The 17,955-nt window shown below is 42.9% G+C and overlaps 1 protein-coding gene and 1 non-coding gene across 2 annotated transcripts; both read right to left on the minus strand.

Annotated features, from left to right (window-relative positions):
• On the minus strand, nucleotides 1-1,456 carry LOC110537880. Its single transcript, XR_005035050.1, has 3 exons — nucleotides 1,359-1,456; nucleotides 1,107-1,229; nucleotides 1-842 (listed from the first exon to the last, which is right to left on the minus strand). It is a non-coding gene; the product is annotated as an uncharacterized LOC110537880 (transcript).
• A 1,832-nt stretch (nucleotides 1,457-3,288) lies between these two features.
• LOC118936462 (G-protein coupled receptor family C group 5 member C-like) lies at nucleotides 3,289-6,708 on the minus strand. Its single transcript, XM_036939516.1, has 2 exons — nucleotides 5,703-6,708; nucleotides 3,289-3,302 (listed from the first exon to the last, which is right to left on the minus strand). Exons 1-2 carry the CDS (start codon nucleotides 6,703-6,705, stop codon nucleotides 3,289-3,291), a joined length of 1,017 nt encoding a protein of 338 aa, XP_036795411.1. The 5' UTR covers nucleotides 6,706-6,708.
• Between the last annotated feature and the right edge of the window lie 11,247 nt (nucleotides 6,709-17,955).

The following is a 17,955-nucleotide window of genomic DNA, read 5'->3' on the forward strand; positions in this document are numbered from 1 at the left end:
ACAGTGAATAGTTATGCACGCTCAAGTTCAGTTTTTTTTGTCTTATTTCTTGTTTGTTTCACAATATAAATGAATTTACATCTTCAAATGTTGTTGTGTAAATCAGATGAAACAAACCCCCGAAAAATCTATTTTAATTCCAGGTTGTAAGGCAATAAAATAGGAAAAATCGTGAATACTTCGCAAGCCACTGTACATTTGCTCTAGGATGCCCAGAGGCTTTCACAGGACTCGTCTGAAGGTCCCCCAGTACCAAATGAATGGAAGTATATATGGAGTTTAGTTCCAAAAAATAAGTGGTCATGTAAAAAACTGTTTTTGAAGTATTTCTTATATATAGGACAGACACTTCAGAACAAACTTCCTTTAGATTTTTTACAGGGCTTAGACTGAAAGGTTTTTATGGCTGTGCAACAAATTCCTTTTGCCTTGTTGTCCATTCACTCTGGCCACACTGCTGTGTGTTGCTGTGTTGGTTGGATCTCCCATCAGTGCATGGGGTTGTGGCCCGGGGGTGGGGAGTGCTGGCTTGGGAGATGGGTAGGTGGAGGGTGGCTAGTACTGCCACTGGGACAGTCTGGATGAGACACAGGGAGATGAGAGACACACTTGTTCTGGGTGCACAGCACCAAGACTGTGGCCTCTCCTCTGACACTGGCTCCCTCCAGCCCTACTGTATGTACAGAACAGCCTGGCCTCTACAGTGGTCAAAGGCTCTGGGTTTTGGGGCTGCAGGGAAAACTAGGGCACAGAGTAGAATAGGGGGAGAGTGAAGAACAGGAACCAGGTTGTAGTAGCGTAGCATAGATTCACCACAGAGGCTTCTTATACACACCATTTCCCTGAGAAAGACAAGGCAGAAGAATTAGATGTGAAATCCTCCACCTTCCACTTATATACTTTTCACACTGTCGTGCCAACCCAAACTGTCCTGTGCAGGCTCAGATATGTTCTTTTCACATTGACTTTTCCAGAAACTGTTGGATGCATAACCAGGCCAGCATAGTACAGCTCAGCTCGGCTCAGTAGTTTTAAAAAGGGAAAGAAGACAGCAAAAACACCATGGATGCGTATACTGTTGTGTATGATGGCAGTGAAGTGCTTACACTGACTGCCGGGGACAGTCCTGTGGTGGGTAGGGGCACTAGAGAGTGAGGCAGGGAGCTGCTGCTCTGGTTTAGAGGGGGGGCCGTGGCCCTGGGGAGGCCCGTCTCATGGGACTGGTCCCTCTGTAGAGAGGACACGCACACATAGAGAATTAAAAAACGGTTGGTTTCGGTATGTATTTCTTGGAGAATAACACTAGTGTGATAATGATATGAGTGTTTAAGTCAGTGTATTGGGTAAAACCCACTCACATTTGCCAGGCTCTTGGTGATTAGAGCTAGTTCTGTGGGCTGGTACACACAGCTGCGGAGCTGACCACTATAACCACCGTATGGAGATACAGGCTTGTTGGCTGCTAGGGAGAAGAGGGAGAGAAGAATGCAAGAAAGAAAGAAATTAAAATTAATTAAAACTTCAAAACTCAGCTGCAAGTGCTTCAATTGCTTTGGATCGCTGAGGGCTGAATGATCAAATACACACTGGGATTTTATAATAATGGGATTACATTTCTGGCCAGCTCCCTTAAAGTTACAAACTACCAGTTCATTATAAATAATTATAGTTTCAACTCTATCACTTGTGGTAAGTACATGTCACAGACAAAGATAATATAATATTCCATTTGGATATGTCACATACATCACTATCGGATACATCTGACATTATTTTAAGAGAATGCGTGAGCCACCGTCTCTATGGCAACATCATGGTGCGAAATACTGGGGAGCCGGGGGGCTCAGCTCCCCCTAAATAATGCTAATTGAACCATGAACCTATTTGTTTAAAATGCAATGGTAAATATTAAAATAAAAGCTTCCAATGAAATGAACACCCCCACCTCTCTGACATGGTTTAAACCATTTATTTCTATGTGGTGGTGCTGTCCACTTAGTAGTGCTGAATTTCGGCTTCAGCTGAGCTCCTTTTATACATAGATTTTCCTTTGTACTTCCTCATTTTCGCCTTTGTTTGCCATGTGTCCTTGATAAAAAATAGCATATGCCTTTATTCCAATGCATTCAATTTATCCGTTGATTTATCATTGTTTGCTTTTGTCAGTCAGCTGTTTAGAGTGCTAATTGTTGTTTTTTTCAGGTACACACGGTTACTGGTGTTCTCCATGCCATCTGTGGCCAGAAGTAGTAGACCACTGATTTAGCTTTATTATTTTCTATAAATATTTGTTTTCTTTGCTGGTAGCCTAGTGCCTAGAGCGTTTGACTAGTAACCGAAAGGTTGCAAGATCGAATCCCCGAGCTGACAAGGTAAAAATCTGTCGTTCTGCCTCTGAACAAGGCAGTTGTTATTCCCAGCACATTATGCCACATTAAAAGGTAATACATTTTTACAATTTAAATGACGTCTTTATTATTAGGCCCGTAAAATAAAATGCAAGAGCATGCCCTCAATACAGAGATGGCATGGGTTAATTTGCACTCTGGGCAACAGAAACATAAAAATGTGTGTTTAATTATAGCCGAACAGGACAGTCGATCAGCTCATTGTAACCCATTTACAGTCCACATCAAGCTGGGTATTTCCTTATAATATACTGTAATTTACAGTATTCACACAATCATTACTTCTGTGTTTCAAACTTACACAATCACCACAACATTTTCATCCTGTTTAATACCGTAACCAAAGAGGTAGGTGTGTGTGTGTGGTGGTGGTGGGAGGGGAGGATTAGGATAGAAACAGACAATTACTGGGGTCAAAGTTCACAACCCAGCCCGCACATCCCCTCGTCCTGTCAAATGGAACCCCCAGAGCCCCGGTCAAAACTATTACACTATACAGGAAATAAGGTGCCATTTGTTAGGCAGCCAGTCTCTTAAATAACAGGTTATTATGCTATTAGGTACTGTAAAGCTCTACAAACAGAACAAGTAAACCTGACCATAGAATAGGTCAAACTGACCCTAGATGGAGAATAGCTTTTCTGTGTGTTCCATTACCATGTGAATAGTAAAACTGCATCCCAAATGGCACCCTATTTCCTACATAGCATACTACTTTTGACCTGGGCACATAGAGGAGAATAGGGTGCCATTTGAGTCACAGCCTAGATCTCCTATTTGTTCCATTTGAATTTCAAGAGTATAACTGATACTGTACAGCTCAGATCACAAAAGGACTCTCTCCCTCTCTAGCCCAGGTTGGCAAATATACAGTATGAGATCACCCAGGCCAGGCTGTGTAGAGGGGAAAGGTCAAAGGTGATATAAATGTTATTAAAAGCTTTCATGTCTACATACATTAGTAAACAAAGCCAATTATGCTGTTTTCATGCGGTTATAGGTATTCCCTCCTACTGGCCAGAGAGACACCTGTATGTAGTAGGTAGACATGTACAAAAATGGATCCAACCAGTAGAAAATATGGAGAATTCTAGTCCCTACACATTGTTACTTAGAATTCTAGAGCAAATACGCTGAAATCCAACCAACACTAACCCCATTTTCCCAGCAAAGACCAAAATAAATAATGGGAAGAGAAAAAAAGGATACATTGTATGTTTCCCAAATGCCCCCATATTCCCTACATAGGCTGTGTTTTTCAACCAGCCAAATTCTGATATGTTTTTCACTTTTGACCAATTCCATCAAATGTTTTCTCATCAGTTGATCTGATTGGTCAAAAGAACAATTTGTGAAAAAAATATCAGAATTGGGCTGCCTGTTTAAACGCAGCCCTAGTGTACTTCTTTTGATCAGGGCCCAGGTCAAAAGTACTGCACTATGTATGGAATAGGGTGCAATTTGGGGAACACACCTATGTTGTCTGACGACTGAGATCAGTGGAAAGGCACATGCTCTCCTGTGTGTTTTAGTGGGCAGGTGAACAGGAAACAGAACAGAGTGTTACATCAGAAACCAGAGGCGGTTTAACGTGTCAGTCAGGAGATGGCATCCTCAAACAGGTTAAGCTGGCGTGGGACGACAGAGGGCCACACTTTTCTTACTCCATATCTACTACTGATATACACTGAGTATACCAAACATTAGGAACATTGGTGTGTATTGTTAGATACTATTGCACTGTTGGAGCTAGGAACACACGCATTTCGTTGCACCCACAATAACATCTGCTAAATATGTGTATGTGACCAATACAATTTGATTAGACATACACAATCCATGTCTCAAGGCTTAAAAAATCGTTCTTTAACCCGTCTCCTCACATTCATCTACACTGATTAAAGAGGATTTAACAAGTGACATCAGGGATCATATCTTTCACCTGGATTCACCTGTACAGTCTGTCATGGAAAGAGCAGGTGTTCTTAATGTTTTATATACACTCAGTGTCCAGTCTATTAGGTACACCACCCGATTCACGAAAATGGTTCACTCCGAACATTGCGGTCGCTTGCTATATAAAGCAGGCAGACAAGCATCGAGTCGTTTAGTTACTGTTCGATTGAACGTTAGAATAGGCAAAACGAGTGACTGAAGCAACTTTGAGCGTGGTATTATTGTCTGTGCCAGGCACTCCGTTTCCAGTATTTTAGAGACGGGTGGCCTCTTGGGCTTTTCACGCACGACCCGGTACTGGATGGGTGTACTTAAACTGAAGCTGCAAAGACTGCAATTTAGCTGTGTTTCGTTTCACCTTTTTTCAACTGACATTTTTTTGTATATATCCAATTATGCCAGCTGATTCATAATATCGACTGGCTGAGAAACACTGCCTGCATGTCTGTCTCGTCCCAGCTCCTGACACGTTCATTACAATGGGACAGCAGGAAATTTAATTTGAATATTGAAACAATGTTGCAAATGTTGGAGAGACAGACAGCAAGGTTTATACAAATCCCTGCTGTTAAAAAAGAAATGTTTGTCTAAAAGAAATGTGAGATATTGTCTAGATGCTTTTTATAGTGGATATCAAGTGTATAACTTGCCTGTCTGGGTTGATGAGACAGTGGATTACGCAGTCAGATGGAACCGAGTAAATAGGCATTTTAAATCATAGATTTAGCCGTGGCAATTTGTGGAATAGACACTGGCTGGAATGGGGTTTTAACCAATCAGCATTCAGGATTAGACCCACCCGTTGTATAACATAATTTACATTACTGTAGGGTGAGAATGGGCGAATAATTGCTAGGACCAGAACAGATCAAACCTAGAAGAGCGCAAAACTATTTAACCAAGATTCATTGCTTGTCCGCTTTGAGTTGATCTCTGTCCAATCTATACATAATAACAGTGTTACTGCGTAGACCCGTTATGTAACGAAAGTTGAAATACGGGGAAATCAGTAAGATAAGAGCGTGAGAGACTGATACTATTATGGTATTATTAGATAATGATTAAGCCCTGTGATAAATAAACATGGATACCGATGTAACAGAAAATATTCCAGGAAATCAGATGGAACAGATTCAAATGATTAAACCTACATTAAATATATTTCTAGTGGATGGAAAAAATGTATTCATGATGCTATGATGGCACTGGCGTTACTCGCTCTCTTTTTTAAAAGTTTGTATATTTTGTTGTTTTTATCCAAACTGCACTACAAATTTCCCAAATGGGACAACACAGATATTGATTGATTGAATGGTTGGCTGGGCCTTCCTACTGTACCTGTGTTGGGTTCGTCCATGGAGAAGGCCTTGTTCTCCATGTACATGTTCTGATGGGCTGCTGCTGCTGCAGTGTTCTGCTCCTTCAGAATGTTATCATAGACCAAACTCCTGACTGGGTAGATAATGTGTTCCCCATCGCTGGGCTGCTCATCCCCCTCCTCCTGCTCCTTGGTGAGGGAGCATATTTCTGGGATGGTGTATAGGACCAAGAACACCCAGGCATTGCTGACCAGGGCAATGGCCAGGGTGGGGTCGTCCCAGCTGGGGTCCCCGGCCACCTGGTTCCCATGGATGTACATGACGATCCAGGCCACCCAGACGGCCATGGAGCAGACCCCGGTGGCCAGGATGAAGGCTCCGTCTCGCCGCCAGGCCTTGTGTTTGTGTGTGAGCGAGGGCACGGCCATCAGCACCACGCCCAGCAGCAGGGCCATGACATAGATCAAAGCCATCACAAAGTCCTGGTTGGTGATACTGCAGGAGATGTCAGGGCTGCCACTGGCTGTCATTGGCCTCCTCTCCACCGTGATGATCAGCCACTCTGTATTGATGATGATCTCAACCAGCCAGAAGGCCAGGGCCCCCAGACACAGCATCCAGCCCCGGGGGCCCTGGCCCTGCCGGTTCAGGAGCACCAGCCACAGCCCATGCATCAGGAGGCAGGCAAGACCACCCGCAAACAGTACACCAAACAGGAAGCGACGCGCGGTGCAGCTTGTGAAGTCCCGGCCCATGATAAAGGCAAAAGAGAGGCCAAAGAGGCCAAGGGTGAAGACCAGAAAGCTGGCCTGCAGGGCCACCATACCTTTCCTCTTCCTGTCTGTCACGAAGGGAAGGCTGGCCATGAGGATGATGATGAGGACGAAGGCCGTCACCACGCCTAAAGCCGCCAGTGACTCCACCACGATGCCCCACACTGCAGTCAAGTCACACAGGTTGAAGTACAGGGAGCCCACGGAGGGGCCACAGCCTTTAGGAACGTTGATGATGGGGGCTGCCATGGCACTGCTGGGGGACACACACATCAGAAACACACATTCAGTACATCTAAAGCCTGAGCCCCCCTTTATCCCTTATTATGATTGAATCAGTCAAGTACTGGGGGTGGCAGGTACTCATAGTGATATTTAACCATCGCATGGTAACCACTTAGCTACATGCAGTAACCTGGTCACTGCATCCTGTAGGTTATACAGAATATTCTCAGTGATTCCAACAGGTTATATTGAATCCTAGTGCTACCTATTCAATATTACATGAAACACTGTGTGTCTTACATAAGCTGGTACATGACAGAGTGGCTGGCTGGATCAGAATGGCTTCAGTCCTTACAGTGATTACATCCCCCGCATGGCGCCAGCCAGGTAATGGAAGGTGCCACACACACACCTGTTTCCTGGATAATTCTACCACTGATCAGAGTCACCACTGACCAACAAATCCCACACAACTGAAAGTGATCACTGCTCAGCTTATCAAGGACTGTGTGTCTACAGGTCTAATCTTTGTGAGAAGAGACCCTTAAACAGAAAGCAACCTGCTGGGCACACTGATTGAATGAATAAACGTTGTTTCCATGTCATTTCAATGAAATTACATTGAACCAACGTGTAATAGAGGTTGAATTGACATCTGTGCCCAGTGGGAAGAGTGTACTGTACAGCCAAGATGGAATATATGGGCAAGTAGGGGGCTAGCTAGCCTATATTTAAAAATAACCAATGCATTGCCATAGTAACTATGTAGCAGGTAAGGAAGACAAACACACTGATACAGATAAATACTTGTGTGTCTAACATAAAGGATGGGTGACTGACAGCCAGGCCAAAGCATCTGCTAAATACATTTGTCCCGTTGAACTGCCTCCATTTGAGGCAGTTCAACTACAGAAACAACCTATTTGAATGGTATTGATTAATCAATAATGAGCCATTTGATCAACTGAATACTATTAATACTAAACTTCCATAGAACACTAGTATGCCATTTGAATAATATTATTTCCTTAACAAGTATTTAATTGTGTTCCTAATTCTAATGAGGAGTAGCATATAGCCTCGTTATTATTTGAGGGCCTACTCATTAATGAGTAATACTATTAGGAATGATAGATAAATGACTGGAAACTGAGTTGTAAAGGTTATCATTCTACTACGCCCGTGTATTACCTGCCGACAGGGATGATGATGTGAATACGCGCCGCTCCTCTTTCTCGTCAAAAGCAGACAGAATAATCCAGGTAATTTAGACTACAAACCTGTATTGATATTTAATCCAGAAAAATCGAATTCCTTTTCGCATCCGGTGTTTATTTTCTATTGATTTCAATATGTTTTGACTTGAAATAGTTTATCAAATCTACAAAGAACTATCCGTAAAGACATACTGCCAAGTTACACTCAATTTTACAGATTTTGCTCTACGTGTCCAAATGTCTTCCTTTGGTGGTCAGTGTTCGTCTCCAATAATTCGCAAAGATTTTGACGGTGTGACTTCTTGATAACAGAGCCAGTATTTTTTCTGCCCACTCCCATTCTGCTATGATCACCGGCCTACCAGGGCCGGTTTACCAAATGGGCACGCAGGGCACGTACCCTGGGGCCCAACCTGTGCGTTTGGATTGTTGTGTAGTTTAAAAGTTCTCTAGCGCTATTTTGGAAAGATGGGGAGGCTGTAGGCGGCACATCCAAAAACCCAAACAATTATGCAATAATTGTTTTACACATTTTCCCACCAATATGCCTCTCTCTCGCTCAATCTCACCAATGGAGCCCCTGTTTAACTAAAGCACCCTTACACTTGAGCAAACTCTGCTACAGGTTTTGTTCGGGTTTGAGACATAAAATAGGGAATGTTTTAGTAAACTACCAAACATACATAGAATGAAGGGATACATTCTACTGGGACAAGATACATGTGCATGTTATTAAGTACTTATTTTAATCTCCTAAAATATCTTAATTCAATTAAGAAACATGCCTTTAGCCCTCTTTTTAAAATGTCATGATATGGTATAGAACACTAGGCTAATCCATAGATTTGCAAGGTGTGAGCATTTTGCAGGGCCACCTGGTGGATGATTATGATACAGGATTAACTGAGATTTGTCACGAATCTCGCCAAAGATGGTGCCTCTTCCTGTTCGGGCGGTGCTCGGCAGGTGGTCGTCGCCGGCCTATTAGCTGCCCTTCCCTTTCCGTTTGTTTCTGTTTATTGGGTAATTGGGTACACCTGTTTTGAGTCAGTGTTTGTTTGTAGGCTATTTAAGGGCACTAGGCCCGCTGGGTATTTGTGCGGGCTTGTTTTCTGTTATCTGGTGTATGAGTGTAAAGAGTATCTTTTCCAGACAGTTTAGTCCGTTGTATTTTGGGACGGGTTGTTTCATGCGCCCTGGTGTTTTGCATGTCGTGGCTCCACAGTCTATGGAATAAAATATCCACGAACTGAATTACCTGCTCTCTGCGCTTGACTCCTCCACTCACCATTGTAGAAGTTGTAACAAGATTTTTCAATATGCCAGACATTTGATCATAACCACCTGTATTGAGCTGTCTTTAGCCTTGCTCATACCTGGGGCTATGTGTCCTTTTTCCTGATCTCATATACAGTCAGAATGTCAACTGTCTGTGACAACTTTATTACATTTTACATGTAAAACCTGAACATTTCAGGAACATTTGCAACCCTATTTCTTCTGTGTCATTCTGCCAAAGAGTAGGAAACTAATCTAACCATCATCATATATCAATTCAGAAGTAAAATTGTCACTCGATTAAAATCATACAAATCATAAGAAAATATAAAGAATACATTTGAGTATGTGACTGTTATGAGCAACACAAATGCTAATATTTGTGCCTCTCAAATGTCTTTAAGGTAGGATACATGTATTTGTACAGAAAGGATGTACACATATCCTGTCTAAGATCACTGTTGTATCCAACCTGAATGTTCAACACCCTCCTGTGGATAGAATATTTTTTTAACCACTGTGATGTTTTTATGCTTAGCACTCCTGTAATGCCAAACTTGATTTTTCCTAAACCAACACATGTGTTTGTCTCTTGGAATCACTACCATGATCACAGATTATTATAATGATGATGACGTGAAGATTGTGTCGATTTCACTTTGTTTTGGGGGGTGGTCCTACACTACCGTTCAAAAGTTAGAAATATCCTTGTTTTTGAAAGAAAGGCACATTTTTTGTCCATTAAAATAACATCAAATTGATCAGAAATACAGTGTAGACATTGTTAATGTTGTAAATTACTATTGTAGCTGGAAATGGCAGATTTTGTTAAGGACTATCTACATAGGCATACAGAGGCCCATTATCAGCAACCATCACTCCTGTGTTCCAATGTCATGTTGTGTTAGATAATCCAAGTTTATCATTTTAAAAGGCTAATTGATCATTAGAAAACTTTTATGAAATTATGTTAGCACAGCTGAAAACTGTCATCCTGATGAAATAAGCAATAAAACTGGCCTTCTTTAGACTAGTTGAGTATCTGGAGCATCAGCATTTGTGGGTTCGATTACAGGCGCAAAATGGCCAGAAACCATGCTTCTTCTGAAACTCATCAGTCTATTCTTGTTCTGAGAAATTAAGGCTATTCCATACGAGAAATTGCGAAGAAACTGAAGATCTCATACAACGCTGTGTACTACTCCCTTCATAGAACAGCACACACTGGCTCTAACCAGAATAGAAAGAGTGGGAGGCCCCGGTGCACAACTGTGATGATGGTGTATGGCAGGGCTATTCAATTCCGGACATGGAGGACCGAAACACTTAGAAGGAAAGGAAACACACTAGAAGTGTTTTGGCCGTCCATGAAAATAATTTAACAGTCCTGGTGTAGGAGGTAGAGTCCTTGGTCAAAGTGGACGAGGCCGATGGAGGCCTGCTGTGTGGTGTCCATGCCCAGCAAGGCGTGGACTGCCTTCCTGTGGGCCAGTCTGTGTGATGGAGAAACCAGCGTTGCCCTCCAACTGAGAGAACCATCAACACCTGTCTGAGATAGAGAGAAAGAGAGGTAGAACATTAATATAAATAATAATTCATTTTCTTCATAAAGCTTGTTTATCACACTTAAGGAGCTAGATAGATCTGCTAGGTTCGCTCAAACGAAATGAGTCAATGTTGAACATCCGCTCACCTGTCTGCACGGACTACGACAACTGAGGTGGGGTTGAATCCTGTGCAGACGGGAGCAGACATCCGATTGAGGTGGTAGGTAAAAATAAGCTTGAGGGTTAGAGGTTGTTGATGTGTACTGTACCTATAAAGCGGAGGGATGCTGTTGATAGTCGAGGCACCCGCGGGTCAACACCACGATGAAGCTGTCACTACAGTCATGAGACGTGGAGGTGGTACCTGGGGTGGCGATTCTCCACCACCACGAGCTCCGCCCACCCGTGGGTGAGGCAATAACACGTCATGCCTTCCCGATTTTTATAAAGTATTTTGTATGAAATGATCACATCTTATGTGTGTTTTTGCTCATGTACAATGACCTTAAACAGGAACGTTAATATGCGTGTGCATCTTAATGGCATCAACATCCAAAGGTGTCCAGGTATAACCTGGACTGAAAAATAACCTGATTTCTGTAACAGGTCTCACCTCGTGTCGCTCCACCATGGTCTCGGTCAGTAGAATAATGGCGTCTGTTATGTTGTTGGCTGAACCCGTGACCTGTTCCACCATCACCTGTTTGGAGCTGTAGATAGCCAGAATATATACATTTTAACATATATTGATATACAGTTGAAGTTGAAAGTTTAGATACACTTAGGTTGGAGTCCTTAAAATTCGTTTTTCAACCACTCTACAAATGTCTTGTTAACAAACTATAGTTTTGGCAAGTCGGTTAGGACATCTACTTTGTGCATGACTCAAGTAATTTTTCCAACAATTGTTTACAGACAGATTATTTCACTGTATCACAATTCCAGTGGGTCAGAAGTTTACATACACTATGTTGACTGTACCTTTAAACAGTTTGGAAAATTCCAGAAAATTATGTCATGGCTTTAGAAGTTTCTGACAGGCTAATTGACATAATTTGAGTCAATTGGAGGTGTACCTGTGGATGTATTTCAAGGCCTACCTTCAAACTCATTGCCTCTGCTTGACATCATGGGAATATCAAAAGAAATTAGCCAAGACCTCAGAAGAAACGTCTGGTTCATCCTTGGTATTTCCTTGGTTTGCAACTGCACATGGGGACGAAGATCATACTTTTTGGAGAAATGTCCTCTGGTCTGATGAAACAAAAATAGAACTGTTTGGCCATAATGACCATCGTTATGTTTGGAGGAAAAGGGGGGATGCTTTCAAGCCGAAGAACACCATCCCAACCGTGAAGCACGGGGTGGCAGCATCATGTTGTGGGGGTGCTTTGCTGCAGGAGGGACTGGTGCACTTCACAAAATAGATGGCATCATGAGGATGGAAAATGGAAAATCTTGAAGCAACATCTCAAGACATCAGTCAGAAAGTTAAGGCTTGGTCGCAAATGGGTCTTTCAAATGGACAATGACCCCAAGCATACTTCCAAAGTTGAGGCAAAATGGCTTAAGGACAACAAAGTCAAGGTATTGGAGTGGCCATCACAAAGCCCTGACCTCAATCCTATAGAAAATGGGCAGAACTGAAAAAGCATGTGCGAGCAAGGAGGCCTACAAACCGGACTCAGTTACACCAACTCTGTCAGGAAGAATGGGCCAAAATTCACCCAACTTATTGTGGGAAGCTTGTGGAAGGCTACCTGAAACGTTTGACCCAAGTTAAACAATTTAAAGGCAATTCTACCAACTACTAAATGAGTGTATGTAAACTTCTGACCCACTGGGAATGTGATGAAAGAAATTAAAGCTGAAATAAATCACTCTCTATTATTACTCTGACATTTCACGTTCTTAAAATAAAGTGTTGATGATCCTAACTGACCTAAACAAAATCACACAAAAATTATCAATGGAAATCAAATTTATCAACCCATGGAGGTCTGGATTTGGAGTCACACTCACAATTAAAGTGGAAAACCACACTACAGGCTGATCCAACTTTGATGTAATGTCCTTAAAACAAGTCAAAATGAGGCTCAATAGTGTGTGTGGCCTCCACGTGCCTGTATATGACCTCCCTACAACGCCTGGGCATGCTCCTGATGAGGTGGCGGATGGTCTCCTGAGGGATCTCCTCCCAGACCTGGACTAAAGCATCCGCCAACTCCTGGACAGTCTGTGGTGCAACGTGGCGTTGGTGGATGGAGCGAGGCATGATGTCCCAGATGTGCTCTATTGGATTCAGGTCTGGGGAACCGGCGGGCCAGTCCATAGCATCAATGCCGTCCTCTTGCAGGAACTGCTGACACACTCCAGCCACATGAGGTCTAGCATTATCTTGCATTAGGAGGAACCCAGGGCCAACTGCACCAGCATATGGTCTCACAAGGGGTCTGAGGATCTCATCTCGGTACCTAATGGCAGTCAGGCTACCTCTGGCGAGCACATGGAGGGCTGTGCTGCCCCCCAAAGAAATGCCACCCCACACCATGACTGACCCACCACCAAACCGGTCATGCTGGAGGATGTTGCAGGCAGCAGAACGTTCTCCACGGCGTCTCTAGACTCTGTCACGTCTGTCACGTGCTCAGTGTGAACCTGCTTTCATATAAAGAGCACATGGCGCCAGTGGCGAATTTGCCAATCTTGGTGTTCTCTGGCAAATGCCAAATGTCCTGCAAGCTGTTAGCACAACCCCCACCTGTGGACGTCGGGCCCTCGTACCACCCTTATGGAGTCTGTTTCTGACCGTTTGAGCAGACACATGCACCTTTGTGGCCTGCTGGAAGTCATTTTGCAGGGCTCTGGCAGTGCTCCTCCTGTTCCTCCTTGCACAAAGGTGGAGGTAGCGGTCCTGCTGCTGGGTTGTTGCCCTCCTACTGCCTCCTCCACGTCTCCTGATGTACTGGCCTGTCTCCTGGTAGCACCTCCATGCTCTGGACACTAAGCTGACAGACACAGCAAACCTTCTTGCCACAGCTCGCATTGATGTGCCATCCTGGATGAGCTGCACTACCTGAGCCACTTGTGTGGGTTGTAGACTCCGTCTCATGCTACCACTCGAGTGAAAGCACCGCCATCATTCAAAAGTGACCAAAACATCAGCCAGGAAGCATAGGAACTGAGAAGTGGTCTGTGGTTACCACCTGCAGAACCACTCCTTTATTGGGGGTGTCTTGCTAATAGCCTATAATTTCCACCTGTTGTCTATTCCATTTGCACAACAGCATGTGAAATTTATTGTCAATCAGTGTTGCTTCCTAAGTGGACAGTTTGATTTCACAGAAGTGTGATTGACTTGGAGTTACATTGTGTTGTTTAAGTGTTCCCTTTATTTTTTTGAGCAGAGTATATTGTTTTGGCTTTATGAGGCACAACCTAATTCCTCATTCATCTAGATGTGGGTGTGGCATGGCCAGAAGCATTAACACAAGTGAAATTCCTGAGAACCCACTTCCAAAATGAGCACCTTCACCACAACGCATACACACACGTACACATGGATTTTGTATAATATATACAGTGCCTTGCGAAAGTATTCGGCCCCCTTGAACTTTGCGACCTTTTGCTACATTTCAGGCTTCAAACATAAAGATGTAAAACTGTATTTTTTTGTGAAGAATCAACAACAAGTGGGACACAATCATGAAGTGGAACGACATTTATTGGATATTTCAAACTTTTTTAACAAATCAAAAACTGAAAAATTGGGCGTGCAAAATTATTCAGCCCCTTTACTTTCAGTGCAGCAAACTCTCTCCAGAAGTTCAGTGAGGATCTCTGAATGATCCAATGTTGACCTAAATGACTAATGATGATAAATACAATCCACCTGTGTGTAATCAAGTCTCCGTATAAATGCACCTGCACTGTGATAGTCTCAGACGTCCGTTAAAAGCGCAGAGAGCATCATGAAGAACAAGGAACACACCAGGCAGGTCCGAGATGCTGTTGTGAAGAAGTTTAAAGACGGATTTGGATACAAAAAGATTTCCCAAGCTTTAAACATCCCAAGGAGCACTGTGCAAGCGATAATATTGAAATGGAAGGAGTATCAGACCACTGCAAATCTACCAAGACCTGGCCGTCCCTCTAAACTTTCAGCTCATACAAGGAGAAGACTGATCAGAGATGCAGCCAAGAGGCCCATGATCACTCTGGATGAACTGCAGAGATCTACAGCTGAGGTGGGAGACTCTGTCCATAGGACAACAATCAGTCGTATATTGCACAAATCTGGCCTTTATGGAAGAGTGGCAAGAAGAAAGCTAGAAGAAAGCTAGAAAGAAGATATCCATAAAAAGTGTTGTTTAAAGTTTGCCACAAGCCACCTGGGAGACACACCAAACATGTGGAAGAAGGTGCTCTGGTCAGATGAAACCAAAATTGAACTTTTTGGCAACAATGCAAAACGTTATGTTTGGCGTAAAAGCAACACAGCTGAACACACCGTCCCCACTGTCAAACATGGTGGTGGCAGCATCATGGTTTGGGCCTGCTTTTCTTCAGCAGGGACAGGGAAGATGGTTAAAATTGATGGGAAGATGGATGGAGCCAAATACAGGACCATTCTGGAAGAAAACCTGATGGAGTCTGCAAAAGACCTGAGACTGGGATGGAGATTTGTCTTCCAACAAGACAATGATCCAAAACATAAAGCAAAATCTACAATGGAATGGTTCAAAAATAAACATATCCAGGTGTTAGAATGGCCAAGTCAAAGTCCAGACCTGAATCCAATCGAGAATCTGTGGAAAGAACTGAAAACTGCTGTTCACAAATGCTCTCCATCCAACCTCACTGAGCTCGAGCTGTTTTGCAAGGAGGAATGGGAAAAAAATTCAGTCTCTCGATGTGCAAAACTGATAGAGACATACCCCAAGCGACTTACATCTGTAATCGCAGCAAAAGGTGGCGCTACAAAGTATTAACTTAAGGGGGCTGAATAATTTTGCACGCCCAATTTTTCAGTTTTTGATTTGTTAAAAAAGTTTGAAATATCCAATAAATGTCGTTCCACTTCATGATTGTGTCCCACTTGTTGTTGATTCTTCACAAAAAAAATAGTTTTATATCTTTATGTTTGAAGCCTGAAATGTGGCAAAAGGTCGCAAAGTTCAAGGGGGCCGAATACTTTCGCAAGGCACTGTATGTAGTAGTAGAGTTGTGGCCTGAGGGCACACACTTAATGTGTTGTGAAAAGTGGCTTAATGTTTTTGTACCCCAGGAAGAGTAGCTGCCTAGGCAGCAGCTAATGGGGCTCCTTAATAAATACAATTAAAACAACATCTAATGTATTTGGCACACAGGAAAACACATCATCAACATCAAACCAGCTTCCACAAGGATGTTTATGGATTTGTGCTGTTGGTGAGACTGTAGAGTTAAAGAGGTACTCACACTCAAAACCATGAAAAGGAATAACCCAGAGGCTGAAATGCAAAAATAATATAATTAATTTAATCCATGCTCAAAAGATTGCAAAAATTGCAATCCTTGTATAAACAGCAACCATTCACAACATGGGCAACAGACTCCATTACATTTGACTCATGTAGAATACAAAATGGGTCCATGGTTTGCAGTGTGGTGATGAAGGCACAACTGCGCCTCTTCAACCTCAGGAGGCTGAAGAAATTTGGCTTGGCCCCTATAACCCTCTCAAACTTTTACAGATGCACAATTGAGAGCATCCTGTCGGGCTGTATCACCGCCTGGTACGGCAACTGCACGGCTCTCCAGACGGTGGTACGGTCTTCCCAACGCATCACTGACACCTATAGCACCCAATGTCACAGGAAGGCCAAAAATATAATCAAGGGCATTAACCACCCGAGCCACAGCCTGCATAATTGCGCACCCAGCTCACGCAGGTGCTTCCCTATATCACATTTGACATGGTCCGTAAGCTTGAGTTCATTTGCACACAAACAAATCATACAATGATGGAAAGACCTGTGTGTTGTCCTTGTTAATGTAGACAGAAAAGAGCTCCAACTTCTTAATCATAGCCTCAATTTTGTCCCGCACATTGAATATAGTTGCGGAGAGTCCCTGTAATCCTAGATTCAGATCATTCAGGTGAGAAAAAACATCACCCAGAAAGGCCAGTCGTGTGAAAAACTCATCATCATGCAAGTGGTCAGACAAGTGAAAATTATGGTCAGTAAAAAAACTTTATGCTCTTCTTTCAATAAAAAAAAAAACATGTCAATACTTTGCCCCTTGATAACCAGCGCAATTCTGTATGTTGTAAAAGCATTACATGGTCACTACCGAAATCATTGCATAATGCAGAAAATACACAAGAGCTCAGGGGATTTGCTTTAACAAAGTTAACCATTTTCACTGTAGTGTCCAAAACATCTTTCAAGCTGTCAGGCATTCCCTTGGCAGCAAGAGCCTCTCGATGGATGCTGCAGTGTACCCAAGTGGCGTCGGGAGCAACTGCTTGCATACACGTTACCACTCCACTATGTCACCCTGTCATGGCTTTTGCGCCATCAGTACAGATACCAACACATTTTGACTATGCAAATTCCATTGGATGTCACAAAGCTGTCCAGTACTATAAAAAAAAAAATCCTCTTATGTTGTCCTGGTTTTCAGAAGAGGATGTCTTCCTTAATGGACCCCCCATAAACATAACAGACAGATACCAGCAGCTGTGCCAGGCCCGACACGTCTATTGATTCATCCAGCTGTAATGCATATAATTCACTGGCTTGTATGCAAAGCAGTAATTGTTTCAAAACATCTCCTGCTATGTCAATGATGCGTTGTGAAACAGTGTTGTTTGATGAAGACATTGTCTGTATAGTTTTTTGGCCTTTTCCCCAGCCATATCCACGGCAGCAGGAAGAATTAAGTCCTCCACAATAGTATGGGGCCTGCTTGTCCTAGCGACTCGGTAGCTCACCATATAACATGCTTCTAGCCCCTTCTTATTAATGGTATCTTTTGCTTTTACACATGCCTTTATTCTCGCTCAAAAAACTTCTGTGGCTTATTTTTCAAATTGTCATGTATCGTTTCTAAATGTCTGTGCAAGAGTGAAAGTTTCCCGCGAGAGAGTAACAGTTAATGTGATTGGATGTTAATTATTTGACTAGGCTACCTGTAATCGATATTGTGTTGTTATTCTGCTGAACACTAGATGGTTTAATTTATTT

This window comes from Oncorhynchus mykiss, chromosome 12 (assembly GCF_013265735.2).
Source record: "Oncorhynchus mykiss isolate Arlee chromosome 12, USDA_OmykA_1.1, whole genome shotgun sequence".
Taxonomy (NCBI): Eukaryota; Metazoa; Chordata; class Actinopteri; order Salmoniformes; family Salmonidae; genus Oncorhynchus; species Oncorhynchus mykiss.

Excerpts from the sequence above, each read along its gene's own strand:
- LOC118936462 (XM_036939516.1), bottom strand. The coding sequence starts at position 6,705 with ATGGCAGCCCCCATCATCAACGTTCCTAAAGGCTGTGGCCCCTCCGTG.